The 15,842-nt window shown below is 26.4% G+C and overlaps 1 protein-coding gene across 2 annotated transcripts; it reads right to left on the bottom strand.

The window, feature by feature from the left end:
* Positions 1-899: 899 nt before the first annotated feature.
* LOC126846838 (uncharacterized) lies at positions 900-6,494 on the bottom strand. Of its 2 annotated transcripts, XM_050586652.1 has the most exons (11): positions 6,452-6,494; positions 4,680-4,761; positions 4,565-4,594; positions 4,420-4,476; positions 4,016-4,072; positions 3,331-3,360; positions 3,215-3,241; positions 3,097-3,147; positions 2,787-2,816; positions 1,871-1,966; positions 900-1,153 (listed from the first exon to the last, which is right to left on the bottom strand). In XM_050586652.1, exons 2-11 carry the CDS (start codon positions 4,753-4,755, stop codon positions 939-941), a joined length of 669 nt encoding a protein of 222 aa, XP_050442609.1. In that variant the 5' UTR covers positions 4,756-4,761; positions 6,452-6,494; the 3' UTR covers positions 900-938. The 2 variants fall into 2 exon arrangements, with proteins under 2 accessions (XP_050442609.1, XP_050442610.1); XM_050586653.1 differs by lacking the exon at positions 4,016-4,072.
* Positions 6,495-15,842: the final 9,348 nt, after the last annotated feature.

Below are 15,842 nucleotides of genomic sequence, written 5' to 3'. Positions count from 1 at the left end.
TTATTTTATGTCTTTCTATTATTATTTTTATGTTAGGTTATATTATATATGATATCTTGGATTTATAGCGACCAATCTCACTTTTAGTGACATTTGAATCGTCCATATATATATATTCGTCACCAAACTTTTATCAGATGTTCTACTCACTTATAAGTAAGTATTGCATGAATTTGGAAAATTTTCGTTCAGTCACATTTGTGTTGTGGGTTATAAAAGTAGGTAGTTTTCAGCAAAATACCCAAGTTTGAAGCCGTAAATTAATAGCAAAAAAAAAACTTAATTGGTTCAAAGATGATAGGGATCATAAGAACATAACTTAAATGTTATATAAACAAAATATTTGTTTTTAATTTTTAACTTTTTGACCCCAAACAAGTTTTTGAAAAATTCAATAATTAAAAAAAATAAAAAAATTTCTAGGGTTAAAAAAAATGTATTTTCTTGAACTATGGTTAAAGTGCACTTAATTAGAATTTTAATTGTGCAGGTTTCATGTTTATACATGAGGTGTTTTTTGATAATTTTTTTTTAAAAATTTACCTACCTAGGTCCAAAAAAAAATTAAAAAATTGTTTTGTTATTAAGGGCCTATAAAGAATGTATGATAAAAATTTGAAATATTTTTGAAGTATAGTCGCACATCCATTAGGTGATTTCACGTGGAATGACCCATATATATATATATATATATATATATCGATGACTAATCTAACCCTTTTTTTGTTTTTTTTTATTTGCACAATTTGACGATTTTACTAATGGTTGGTTTATTTATGTTTTAGGGACAGCGTTCAGATATTAGTATAACACATAAGCCACAAATGTGATTATAACTGTTAGTAAAACCGTAAATATATTACATTAAATTTTAAACTAACAACTTGGATATTACGGCAAAATGCAAAAACTTTTTAAATAAAATAAAATCTTAATAATTATCGTGACTTTTGAAGTGGTACTACCACCGAGATTTGACACCATTTCTCCTCAATTCTTTTGTATGTATCTTTTGTACTATTAGCATTCACTGTAGTACAAATGCCAGCAGATTTATCAGTCTGAATTTTTTGTATATATAGTGATGGGAATCTTATGCTCATGAAAATTGCTGACAAACGACACATCCATAATAGTTCTAATTCAGGTGGTTCTAGAAAATTAAAACATTTTTTTTTTGTCATTAATTTGTCAAACTTAGTTTACTAACTACTACATTATACTGCAAGACACAACTACGTTACTTGTAAATAAAATAATAATAGAATATGTTCTTATTGAACAGCTATTTGTATTATAAAGGCGTATGTGTTAGTACAGTGACTAGATATTATTATTATAAAAGTACAAATCTGTTTTCTAGTTATCGCTTATTATGATTATAAGTTAAAAATTAAAACTAATTGTATCCTTGATATGAAAAATCGACCACCCAGACTAAGAGTAATGTCCCCCCCGTATTCTTGAATGTGTTGTTTGGGTGGTCGGAATTTTTTGGATTTTGGACCTATTCTTAAATATTAATTTGCTTATGTTGTTTTTTCTTTGAAAAATTATTTACAAAATACAAAAGTACAGATAAATCAAAACGATTGCAGTAAGTTCGCGGCCTGATGCGCTAACACTACGGATGTATACAACTTAAGAGCCTGCTGAACGTTATGCAACTACAGTTAGTGATAGACTGTTGCCTTAATATACCTTAATCAATTTTATTTCATAGTAGTTTTAGAGATTACCCCGGACAAAAATAAGGGTCTCTCTTTTATATACATGAAAAACAAAAGATATATTACATACATATACTCGTATATACAAATATATAAATGGTTAACACTTAACACCCATACAACTCTATAATATTATTTACCTATTGCCTTGTCCCATATATTTTTTACAGCTACTGCAGTAAGAACTCTTCTCTCTTTCCCAAGTTCTTCCATAACTTCCATATAGTTTTTAAAAACTGCAAATATTTTTAAAGGATTGTGTTGATAAAATATAATAATAATAATAATTATTATAATTAATTAATTATATAATATATAAATAATATTTACTACAACTTTGTTCACCAAATCTGGTTAAAGGAAATCGTACACACTTTTTTCTGCATTTAGGTGCATGTAATTGCAAATAATCTATTAACACAATCGGTTCTTTGGATATATTTATTAAGTTGCTTATATAGCAAACAGAGCTGTGCATTATTAATTAAATGTAATTAATGTGATGTAATTATCAAACTAATCATCTAGATTAAAAGTTATTACTTATTATATTCAATTATGCCACATATAATATATATGTTCATTATATAAATATATATTCACCTAACCAGGTAAAAGGAAACTAATTTATTTTTTAAATAAAAATAAAATGTATACATTTTTTAGGTATATGTAAATGCAAATAATCTATTCCCTTTATTATATATATATTATAGGTTTGGTGAACAAGACCGTTATTTTAATAAATATTACTTTAAAAAACATGAATGGGTTGAGTACACTATTTTTAAAAACGCCAATATCTGCTATGCAAGCTGAACTTTATCATTGACATAAAATTCAAGCATTAAGTTAAACATTTTTAAAGAAAAATTAATTTACAAACATGCCATTTAAAATGACCGTAAATCCTCTCACCCTCTCTCCCTTACTAAAAGTTGATTTCATTAAAATTATTAATTATTATTTGACATTAAACATTAAAAAAAAAAGCAAATGACTACTCTAAAACCAGCTTTAAAAGCTATTTACGACTATCAAAAAATGCATAATTACATAGGTGTGGAACTTGAGGAACAGGAATTTCTGTAACAAATATATCAAATAACAATTACTCTAAAACTAAGCTATTGTTAGACCAAAAAATTAATGCAAAAATATTGTTATAATATTAATTTATTTTTCCAATAGCAACTCTTGAATTAACGGGTTTAAGTTACATTTCAAATAGTTAACAAAGGCTTGTGTAATAAATATAAAGCGATAATATGATTGAACTTAAATTTTTTTTTTTATCGTTCTTATTTAGTTTAAGAATTTTAATTTTGAAATTGTTTCGCTTAAAAACGTTAAATTTCATATTTACCTAATTCAAGTTCTATTTCTTTTCGCAAATCTGATTGCATTTTTTCCAATTCTGTAAATTACCACAAAATTAGTTTGTGTAAAAGTATTGTAAATATAGAGTATAAATATTTAATTACCAGATAAATTGTAAAGTAAGTCCTTTTCTGAAATTAAATTAAAAACACTGTGCACTTAATATATAACAAACAACTGTGTGGAAATATTTCTATTATATTCATTAAAAAATTATTACCCGGTGTAGCGAACATCATATTCATCACTCCTATAATTACAATATATATATATATATATATATTAATGATTTTTGATTTTATTTTCTATTCTATTATAAAATGGAAAAATAATATTAAGGTAGAAAAACATGTGTTTAAGTAAATCACAAAAATGTACTTGACTTGACTATAATGATTAGATGGAAAATTATGAAAATAAAATTGCTAAATTGAAGGAGATGTGGTGGTTAGAATAAAATATAATTATTAGATGAGGTTGACATTAGAATAGTATATTATATTTTTAAAATAGTATTGATAAGCTAATATCAGATTCATTTTGATTTAATTTGGATTAAGGAGAAAAACTTAATATTTATATCACAGAGAAACTTGTGTTGCAAATTTTTTAATATTTTTTACAAGCTATATCTTTTATATTTGTGTTATTATATAACTATTACTACCAATATAATAATATCTGTATAACTATTTGTAACTGTAGAAATGTGTTTGATTGTATTCAATAGACTAGAAACTTTAATAGCTAGCATAATTTTTTTCCATAATGATTTCATTTAGAGTTTAGAGAAATATATATATATGATCTTCATCCAATATTATCTTTATTTGTTTTATTATACTGATATAATATAAAATATATTATACAAATATTTTATATTATTATTAAATAATTATAACTACCTAAACTATATTTATCATTATTCCCAATAATTTTTATAATTATATGCTCCAATCCATCTGGAATACATAAATAAAGGTTTGAGCTATATTACAAGTTAAAAATAAATAAATATATAAATCATTAGAATAAGCACTTGTTTACATCATATTAGGTAGAATAGTCATTGCCTAAAGCCAAGTGTAATAAGTTATAGAAACAGCTTTTTTTAAACATAAATATTGCTATATGATTTTTATAACTTTAGTAAAATACACAGTGTTTTTAGAACATTGGTTCTATATACCTCATGCACTTTTCTGAACTGTTTATAGAAACTATAATTTTTTATTTATTAAAACTCATAGTCAGACAATCATAAAAAAAAAAATTATAATTAAGATTAAGAATTTTAAATATATCTCACTTGTGTCAATATTATTTCTTTTATGTATCTTATTAGAGGCAAGCTTGATGTGGGCATCTGTAGTACATAATTTAAAAAAAATGTATAAAACAGTAAAATTATAAATTTAAAAATGTTAAATTTATTAAACAAAAATGTAACTGACTTGTAACGTTAACATCCTTCATATAATTCACTGTAAAAAAAGTGAAATAATGTTTTTTTTTTAAATTTTCAACTATGTACCTTAAAGTAGGTAAATGTGGAAATAAAATAATTACGTCTAGTATAATTCTCTGTATCATTTGTTGAAACATTTACAAACCAAAATGTTATTAAAAAACAAAAAAGTTTCATTTTTATCTGTAAAATTTAATTAACATAAAAGTAAAATTCAATTATTATGATTTAAAGTATAATTTAATTATATCAGTCATAGTCGCCATCAGAGACAGGCACGGCGCCAGAATTTTTTTCCTAGGGGGGCGGGAAAGGTCAAGTGAATTTTTTGGAGGGGCAACCACAATCACTTTACCTACTTCTGTCAATAAAAAACAATTATAATGATTGATTAGTGAATGACTTTAATATTTATCAGTGAAATAGTATAAAATATAAAATATAAATTTATTACATATTAAGGGACAATATATACTAGTGCACAATTTAAGTAAGGCAACTTTTTTAAATAAACGTTATTTTTACCTGTCGGCCATCAATTAGTTCTTATTGTACTCTATGAAAGTCGAAGTAAAAATGAAGGCTTATAAAACACCCAACAACCAGTTAGTGGAGATTATAGTTATCGTGTTATATCCACATTCTATTAAAACATTCATTATCAAATCAATGTCATAACTAATAACTAAAATTGTATACATTAACAGGTTTAAATCAAAACATTGTTTCACAATTGTTTTCACAATTTCCGTAATAACTAAATTTGTATATATAAAAATACAGTAATTCAAAATCTGGGTTGTAGGAATAATAATCAAATATTTAAAATTGTACTATTTAGCAAAATATCTGGGGGCGGGGTGAGAGAAGGGCAAGAATTTGTTATAAGGGGGCGACCGCCCACCCTCGTCCCCTCTTGGCGCCGTCCCTGATCAGAGATAAGTTGATTTTTGTATTAAATCGCTGTTTTTTATCTGATAAATATATTTTTCTTTTTTTTTAATAACCCACGGTACTTCATAGATTCCTAAATTGATTTTAACATGGACGGGTTTTTGGACTGGGGTCTTTTAATAATAATACCGCCACGTCACGGAATGTGCAACGCTCTCTTTAATTTTTGAATTAAAGATGCACAAAACTAGTAGTTTGATATGAGTTTAAAGGAAGAAAAGAGTTTGCTATTATGAAATTATTGTGCACATAGTTTTTAACCGTATAAACTGAACTACTTATAAACTGCTCATTAATTATTACTTAACTTATTATATATATTTGAAGCAAAAACGTATATGTTATAATCAAAATAGGATAATCTTTTAAATAGTATTTTATATCCGTGTTAAACTATTTTTTAGACATAAAGTTGTAAAAAGTATGAAAGTATAAAGCAATACATTGCTAAACAATGAAGAAATTAAAAGATTAATTAAAAACATTACACAAAAACATCATGCGATTTCATTAAAGCAAACGTTGCTATAAAACCATCACGGATTGTTTAAAACTCAATATAATGCTAAGTTTTAGTAAAACGATTTAAGGAAAACCTCGTTAATGGGCACTCCGATAGTCCGATCGAAATTTGAAAAAAATAATAAGTAATTAAATATAATATTATACACTGTTTTAGGTTTATTACACAATAGTTATTAGCTTTTGAGTAGAATTGAGTAATTGCTTATACTGCTTTTTAAACTGAAGAGTATAGTATAACGTTCTGTAATTACTATTAATTATTCAAAAACTATATGTATTTCTAAAATAAATTTTAAATACTTTTCTATGATTTTTTTTTTTATTATTAAAAATAGAATTAACTTAGACATAATAAGCGTATATAAAACTTTTAAATCTTGCTAGTGTTACTTACTTAAATTTTTAAATGTATTAAAATTTTAAGAAAATGATCAGCTTGCTTAACTGTATTGATGTGACTTTCTTGTAATATGTTTCGCAGTTTGCCTTAATGTTAGTTTACATAGATGTTTTTTTTTTTTTTTTTTAAATATGAGTACATGTTTACATTACACTGACGTGGATTTCTGGTTATTTTCATTTAATGTTTTACATAAAAGAATTTTATTTTGTCGATAAAATAAAAACGTATACGTTGTTGGTTTTCTAGCGCAACTAGTACCTTAATAAAAAATGGATAAAACCGATTTGCCTAACCTTGCCAATAAATATTGTTTAGATTTATCGCTGTAAAATTATTTGTGGTAACAGTTAAAAAAAAAACAATCTCCACGTGAATGTTAATATTTGAAATACATTTTTCTGATTTGTCAAAATAAATAGTTTGATTTTATGTCTAAAAATGTTAATCCCGTCCTATTTAATATATCATTCAAAAATAAATGCTTTGGATTAGATTTGAATATCTAGTTCCATAAGGAATAAGTTCAGCTATTTATAAAACAATTTTAGAAATTACTATCAGCTAAAAAATAATGTAAACATGTTCTCCGAAAATTTGAAAAATTGTCATCTTAATCAACTTATGTCATCGTATCTCATGTAAAATAGTATAAATGTAAATTTGTGTAACTATATTACAAAATGGAAAAATATTTTGTAATATAAATTTAAATATGTGTTTTAACTTTATAATAAACCCATTTTTAATCTAAATTGAATAACAATAAAACTAAATTGCGAGACTCAGAGCTTTATTTGTTTTGATGTTATGAGTGGTATACTAATACCTGATGCCATCATCTAAAAATTTCATCACGCCTTTATGAATATTAGATAAAACAAATTACTTGAAACTTTACAAATATTACTTACTATAAGATTTCAATCATAAAAAATTGTATTAATAATTAAAAATAAAACCATTCTTTACTAAAAAAAAATTTTTATTCGGGGATGAAGTAGGATATTATTATCATTTAAACGTTTAGTTTTTTATCAACTGTTAAATGTTTTTTTTTATGTGCAAAACACAGTTACTTTTATATAACAAAGAACTTCTAATACTAGGTAAGTTAAATACAATCAAAACAAGTTTCTATGTCAAAAACAAAATATATTGTCTAAACTACACGGTTTATTGGGTATTTGCACAAATGCTCCATTTTGCGTACGATGTTGTACAGAAAATAAGTTTTGAAAAATATTAAGGTAAGAGTGGGTAAATAAAAAAAACACGAGAGATTTTTAGATTTTGTTTCACATATGTGACCTCTTTTTATAAATTCATTGTACCTATATAAATCATTTTTTTTAACAGGAGTACTATTGCGTTAAATAATGTATTTATTTTATTATTAAATAACAATATTTAGTATCCTATGACGGTTATACGTAGTAGGATAAGAATGAGGGTTTAAAAAAATAGTAGTGCGAAAAACAACAACATTAATGTCAATCCACAAAAAACAAACACAATATTTCTAAAAAACTAAGTACTTCTAAGAATGTAATACGTTTTAGAAGGAAGGTTTGTTGGAGTGTAGTGTTATTTCTAACTGCGTACATCACTCAACCGTACTTCTCCTCCTGTCTTAATATTTTAAACTTAAATAATTCTAAAATTAATTATTTAAAACAATATAATATCCACCTATAATCACCTATTATAAGCAATATACTACCAGTCGATACTCTTATTTAAGATAAAGTAAAGTTATAATTAATTTTAAAAAATGGATGAAGTAAATAAGTTTCCAATTAAATTTGAAAAATTCTCTGGAGAGTACCAAAAAAATGTTGGAAATCGTATGAAATTGAAAAAATCGTTAACCAAAATTTCTAGAAATTATTTTTTCAAAACAATAATGAATTACTATAAGTTGATAAGTGATAAGTTGATCACTTTTGGAGTTTATTTGTACATGTTGATACTAGACAAAAACAAAAAATAATTGGAAACAATTTTTGAGTAAACCTTAAAAAATGAAACTCATAATGAGTTTAACCCGAAACCTTACTATTTATGCCATTACTGGAATCCGATTTCGGGTATTTTAACACTGTATCCAGTAAAGGCAAAGTAGTGGATTTATTCAACATTAAAAATGAGTCTAGTGTGGGCGAGCTGTTATTACTGTATAATGTAGTTACTAAATATAGATTAAACAACGGAGCTTGTCGAGACTTACTAATTTTCGCTCGAGCAATATTCCACCAAAACTTTGTTATTTTAGTCCAGCAATATGTAATGGCCGCGGTTTTTATATGCTATGGTACATACCTCAAGATTTTAAAGAAACTGCATCCAGCTAATAAAATAGTCGAAGAAGATCTTGAATGTTTTGACAAGCATAAAAAAATATTAAGTGAGACTATGTCACTTAAGAACAAACAATGTATGTTATATTAACCAAAATGGTTTTTACTCATAGACAAAATAATTTAAATTAAAAATAATACCATGAAGCTTATACAAATTAACCGGTAAATTAATTGACATGATCAAAATGTATTAAAACCACTTTCCCTAAATATTGCCTATACAAAACTCCTTAAAAACCAACCGCATGCAATCCCCTTAAAAGTATTTATAAAAAGATGTATTATTTTATGAATTCATATAATCTTCAGTTTTCGATTAACGTTGAATTCAATAGTAATAATGAAGCCGATGTAAAAAAGGAGCTCGATCAACTTGATACCAAAATCGAAGATGTCGGTCATTATCTTCTAAGTTTAGAAAGTTTCAAAACTGTTTTTCAGAGAGGACTCGCATTAGATTGTCATGTGGATATGACCAAAGACCAACTAGCAGATGGTATGCTATCGTACATACTACTACATGAAAAAGAATGTAAGTTGTTCAGTAGAACCATCTTAGCTGTTACTTGCACCGTTTGAATTAATTTACTTGAATTTGTTTTAATTTTAATATGATGTATTTTATTGTTTTTTTTAACTGTATCAGTTTATTTTTTGTACAATATTAGGTTTAAAAAAATGAGATCAGTTACTAAAAAAAGTAAATCGTTTTTCAGGTTATGGTTATGTTAATAACTTTATTGACCACGACTCTCCAATAATCCTGCCTATTATTACATCTTATGGGACTATGACAAAAAAACAAATTTTAGACTTATGTAAGAATGAATTAGGTAAGTTGTTCAGTATAGTACCATCTTAGCTGTAAACAAACCAGTTGAATTTAATATATTGGAATTCATTTTAGTTTTAACATGCTCTAATTTTATTGGGTGTTTTTACTGTAGTAAGTAAACCCGGTAATAAGTATAGTAGAGTAAAAAAATATAATATAATTCTTATAAAACATCTTATACATTAATAGCGTTACTGAATCCTTTAACATTAAACTAACGTGTTTAAAAAACTTTTTGAATATTTTGTTTTAATATTACGTTATTTCACCCCCCCTCCCCAAAAAAATAAATACATGTGGGGCATTCATTTTTTATTAGGATGATTCAGGATCCTTTATGAGATGAGTTAAATCATTTAAACAACGTGCATATTTTCAAAAATGATCTCAACATTTTCAATTTTTAAAAAACAGTACTTTGAATTGATCATACAAAAATCAATATTAAATTGAGTATGGAAAATGCTAAAAATCTCTTCAAAAACTGTAATTTAAACATTTTTTTTAAATTATGTATATTCAATTATATAGTTTTAATTATAATATGATCTGGCCAAATAAACAATAGGCTTTGATGAGGGTGCGAACATATGATTAAATGTAGTTGGATCATGTGGAGAGAACTGTCAGGAATTTCATGTAACAAGGGAACTCCAATGAGACTTAAAGATAATTTTTACAAGAGTGTGGTGAAACTGACCATGTTGTATGATTCGGAGTGTTGGGAGGTAGACAGGAAAATTAAACAGAGAACGAGTACAGCGGAAATGTTAAAAATAGTTAAACGGAGGTGTAATAAAGGTTTCGAAAAAAATCCATCCATCAGAGTTTTCAATTTTTTCATTTTAAAAAATAAAAAAAAATATTTTGAATTTTATTTATTTGGAGGAGTGGCCGAGTGGGTAAGGCGGCAGTGTGTTAGTGCTCACTGTCGCCGGTTCGACACTCGGTCACAGGCGCTCCGTTTACTGGGCCAGCAATCGTCCGGTGAAAATGAACCGCCATCCGAAAGCGAATTCGTCAAGAAACCATCTCATGATGGCAGCGTTGGGCCTTCATGGCCCGTTAAGCTACACGATGATGATTTATTTGGCGTACCTACTATCTACATACAATTTCTGATAAATTACTATAAGACTTGTACCTCGTCGAATCTAATAAAAGAACACATACATTGCAAAAACACCTTTTTACTCTGCATCGTTAAAAAAACAATAAAACGTTGTAAGCCAAATACATACTTTTAGCATATGTAGGCATGTAGCGTTAGTTGGATACCCTAGTTTTTTTTAAAAAAACTTTAAAACTATTTAGAATAAACTAATGTGTTTATATATCAAAATAGCCTACAAAATAGTAAATATATTGTGTAGGCTATGTTTTCTTCGAATTTTAAGTAAAAAAATTAAACCCACTGCGTGGACTCAAACGCATTAATGTAAAACAACGATAAAGCCCTTTTAATTTGGAACTACATATTTGTAATTGGACATGAAAGATTATACTATGATATTATGTTCACTTGTATAAACTTGATAAAACTAAAGGCTGAAACATACAAATAACCCTAACTTAATTTACGTTCAATATTGTTTTACTCCGTTGGTAATATGATTTATTGTTTACTCTTTAGAAATGGCCTGGGTGGCGTCCTTTTAACTATTAAGTTTAAATATGTTTCTGTGATTACATCATACATTCAAAGTTAATATTATTAACCTATTAGTAAAACTAAATTCCAGTGCTTTTTCAAGAACTTGCAGTTTTTTTAATATCCTGGTGTATAAAATTGATAGTAGTTATTTCTGATCTAATCTTAAGGGGATTGAAAGCGGGCAATATTTAAGAAAAAATTAGTTTTAATAAATTTCGACTATGTCTCACAGATTTATTTATGTATGCTTCAAGGTATGATTTTTAACTTATACAATTTGTTCAGCGAGAAAACGCATTTTAGACCTAAAAGCCTGGCAAAATACTTAGGATAGTCACAGGATAGTCCTTCCTTTAATATTGTTAATTAAAACCAAGACAAAATACCTTTATTTTCAGGATTTTTGTACACAATCAATTTTTATTTTTTTCAGTACTCCTTTTCATTTATATAACTGAATAAAATAATATGTATTCATCTTGTTTTTTATACTTTTGTTAAATTATTTTTATAACATAATATAATTTTAAAATGTTTTCCAGTACTTCTATTGTTAAACTTTAAAAGCCTATTCTTGTTAATAAAGCCGTACAAAAATAACAATTATACTTTTACTTTGCCACCCTAAATGGTTGCTTGTACCTTATAGACGAGAAAAACAACTGTTGATTAAATAAAAAAACGGCGAGTTGGTTTAACACACCATACTTTCTGTGCGTATGAACACTTAAAACCAACAACATTATTAAAATGCGTAAAAAGCATAGATTTAATATAGTTATACAATGAAGAATTAATAAATATATACAACTACTAATAACTGAAAATCCTGAACCAGAAATAGTTAAAACAGACGAGTTATAATTTTTGATTATAAAAATGAATTAATTTTAGTATACCACAGCAAAATGTTTAAAAGTTTTTTTATTTTTTGATACAATAGGGTTATAATTTATACTATACACTTTATCTCATGTGTACCTAAATACTTTCTAATACACGTTGTCAATAGTTGAGACAAGATGAAATTATTTTGCAGTTAAAATTTAACATTGGATTTATATTAACCAGGAGAAGTAGTTCCATTGTGCGTTGCACGTTGTCATTTTGCCAGATTCAGACAAAGCGTCATCGAGATTTTCATTCTTGCCATTTTTAACTCTTTGAAGCATAGCGGGACGAAAAATAACCCACCATTTTAAATGTAGATATTTTAATTCTTTTAATAAACCATGTTTTGCTGTCTCTATCTTTTAATACTTTACGCCCTTGTTTATCATTAGCTTACAAGAAAAAAATCGATTATATTTAATTTAATCTATGAAATGACTAATTTAGTTATCCGGTGTCATTTGTATCGACAGGAAATGTGTCACACTAACACATCTTAAAACTAACCATACTAATATTCATCACCCTTTATTTCCGCCAATAAAGCAGAAACCAAATTATCAATTACTAAAAGTCCCTGAATTAGAAAACAATATTATCGAAAACGATTCACCTGAAAATATATTGGAACCCAATATTAATGATAGTGAAGCATCAAATCATTTTGAATTTACTGCTCCAATATGGTAAAAAAATAATGTTATTTCACATGAACCTCTTCCCGAATTAAATTTTTTTTTGACGCAGCTATTGTTAATTTTTATATAATATATACAAAAACTACAGGTGAAAAAATTACATTAAACTATTTTCGTCGTGAAATCTCAAAAAGCCTCATTTCAAAAACGCCGGCAGAGTTTCGGATCACCATCGCCCATTTCCATAAAAAGAGCTTTTATATCACCAGCCATACGCAAGGATCAATCAGCACATCAACCGGTCAGGACGACGAGAAAAAGATGCGCTCATTGCAGCACTAAAGAAAAAGAAGTTCGCACAGATTGGAAATGCACAATATGTGATGTGCCACTTTGCATTTCTAAGTCAAAAAACTGTTTCAATAACTACCACTCATGTTGAAATGCAAGTTTTTAAAACAGTTTACAATTTAAAGTATAAATTTTAAAAAGTTTTGATTTATTTTGTTTTATTTCAGTGCAAAAGGAACAAACCAATATATTTAATGATCATGCACAGCGGGACATTTTTTAACCCACCTCTTTTTTATAAATAAAAAATCAATTTTTTTAGTTTTTAATTTTTCCACATTTATTCAAAGTAACAAAAAGTATTTTATTATTAAGTGTGCAACTAGGGTTTTTTCCTTTATTAAAATCTCGTACCTCAAAGAGTTAAAACAGAACTATGACTAATTTTATTGACTGCAGGGAAAATATACATTTATTTTAGTTTTTTCCATTTATTTCAGAGATACGTACACACATTAATAACAATCCTGTGCAAATGAAATCGACTATTTTTTATCATTTTTACTTTGTTGCAGTGTAACATATTAAAATATAATTGGTTTCACGGGTACCCAAAATTAGCGTATTTTGTTAATAATTATCGAAACTGGTTACTTTGATTACATCTGAGACAGGCTTAGGCTGATTTTTTGGCATCTATACAGCAATTTTTATATTTAATATCTAACAATATATATTAAAAGTCAATTGTATAGAATCTGTTGCGTAGTTTTTAAATAATTAAAATTATAAAAAAATATTTTTCTTGTATAATATGTTTGACACTGAAACGACAAGCGCATTATTAACGCGTGTCGTTAAGGTTTTCCATAATAAAAAAAAGTAAATTGTGATTTGTGATTACGTAATAAATGATTTTGCAAATTGTACAGTTAGTTGAGTTAAGTGCGTCACTAAAAAAAACCTCTCTTTATTTCTCTTAAAAATGTTAGGTTTATACTTTCGCTAAGGATATCATTGTTTTCTTCAGGTCTTAAGTTATTCAAATGTATTATTCAATTTTTATTTATAAAAACCTTTTTTTATAATAATTAAGTAGTCTTAAATAACCCTAGGGTCTGGATAAGGTTCCGTTAAGGTTTAGTTCCAAGTATACTAAATCATATAATATGTGTCCATTAAGTAATATATTACTGAACTAAGTTAAAAAACCAAATAGCCTTATGTAATATAGAAGTATTTAATTTTTTTAAATTATTATATTATTATTCTTATTCTTTTAAAAATAAGTACCCAACGATGAAAATAATAACGAGTATTGTATATTTTTTGCGAGTAATGAATAAAAAGCTTACATTAGTAAGCATAGAACTCACAACGATATATTATTTTTGTTTAATAATAGCATTGTTATCTTTTTTTTTTAAATTGGCGATCAGTGATGTTAAAAAACAACAACATTGCGGATTCAACGAAATTTGTTACATCAAAACAATAACACAAAATGCATCGTTATGAAACAGCTGAATATTTAGTATTCATAAACAGTTCAACACACTATTATTTATTGTCAAGCTGCACAAAAAAATGATAATATAGAAATTCGATAGAAGTTTTTTTTTTTTTTTTAATCAAATAACTGTAGTCTATTTTATGTTTTGATATTTAACTCACGAATAGGTGAGCAAATAACCTCGATCACTATCGTTGTATTTTATATTTTTTTAGTACAATTTTCATTAGGTAATTGTTTGTGCGTTCCTAAAAAACACCCACGACTATTCACATTATTCAAACCGATTAAAAATAATAATTTGTTCGTCGAAACCACAGACAGAAATGAACTGTTAGTACTGTTAGTAGAAATATTTAAGATAGATCCGAAGGTCAACCATAGACCATGGATATTTCACGTTGCATATTATGAATAATCATGTATATAATTATGCTATATTATTTTGTAGAGCGATAAAGTTGATTATTTTTCTACCCAGCACAAAATCAAATTACAAAGTATTACCGTACAACAAAATACATAGAAATGATTAAAGTTGGTTTTATTTATAAAATATAAAATTAAAAATTTTGTAATTTAAATTTATCCCTAGCATAGGTAAGTTATTGGTTAGCTACTAATGTCATGACCTGATCTAAACAATTACTTCTTGTGTGTGAAATTGTCTAAACAAAAACATAAACAATTATATCAATTATCAGCAATGCATGGGTGTAAAATTAGTTTTTAAACAAGCGAAATAAAAAAAAACGTTGGTTGGATAGTTGAGCGAATTTTGTACATTGTTGAAATATATAATATTAATCATCACTCGTTGGATAACACCACATGTGCAGCATTACATTTTTAATCATTTTACATACATCATCGAGACCAGAGTGCATTTTTAGATGTTCTAAAAATTACACTAGGATGTAATTTTTTGATTTCCTGACCAGCCTGACGAGTCTGATTAATCATGTGTTTTATAAAAAATAAAATATTTTGAAATTCTCCGGGTCCAAGTATTTTTGATATCTTGTCATATAGCTGTTAATGACGCACAGCCGGCTTGTTTATGCTAAAAGACTTTAAACCGTGAATCTTATACAAAAAAAAAAATTGATATATTTGTATGACCTCTCAAGTCAAATAGTGATTACAACAAATTAGACTTTTTTTTGTGACAGTAAATAAGTGTCTATTTTTTTTTTATAA

This window comes from Adelges cooleyi, unplaced genomic scaffold (genome assembly GCF_023614345.1).
Source record: "Adelges cooleyi isolate 19-005CV unplaced genomic scaffold, UGA_ACOO_1.1 ACOO_flye_CR_arks_rails_tigmint_CR_PRNA_9, whole genome shotgun sequence".
NCBI classification, from domain to species: domain Eukaryota; kingdom Metazoa; phylum Arthropoda; class Insecta; order Hemiptera; family Adelgidae; genus Adelges; species Adelges cooleyi.
This window is presented reverse-complemented; position numbering and strand designations above follow the sequence as displayed.

Bases quoted from the DNA above. Each gene is read 5' to 3' on its own strand.
- LOC126846838 (XM_050586652.1), bottom strand. From the start codon at position 4,755: ATGAAACTTTTTTGTTTTTTAATAACATTTTGGTTTGTAAATGTTTCA. The intron at 3,148-3,214 runs GTAATTAAATAT...GGTAATTTACAG, and splicing joins CTTACTTTACAATTTATCTG to AATTGGAAAAAATGCAATCA. The intron at 2,817-3,096 runs GTAAATATGAAA...TATTTGTTACAG, and splicing joins AGAAATAGAACTTGAATTAG to AAATTCCTGTTCCTCAAGTT.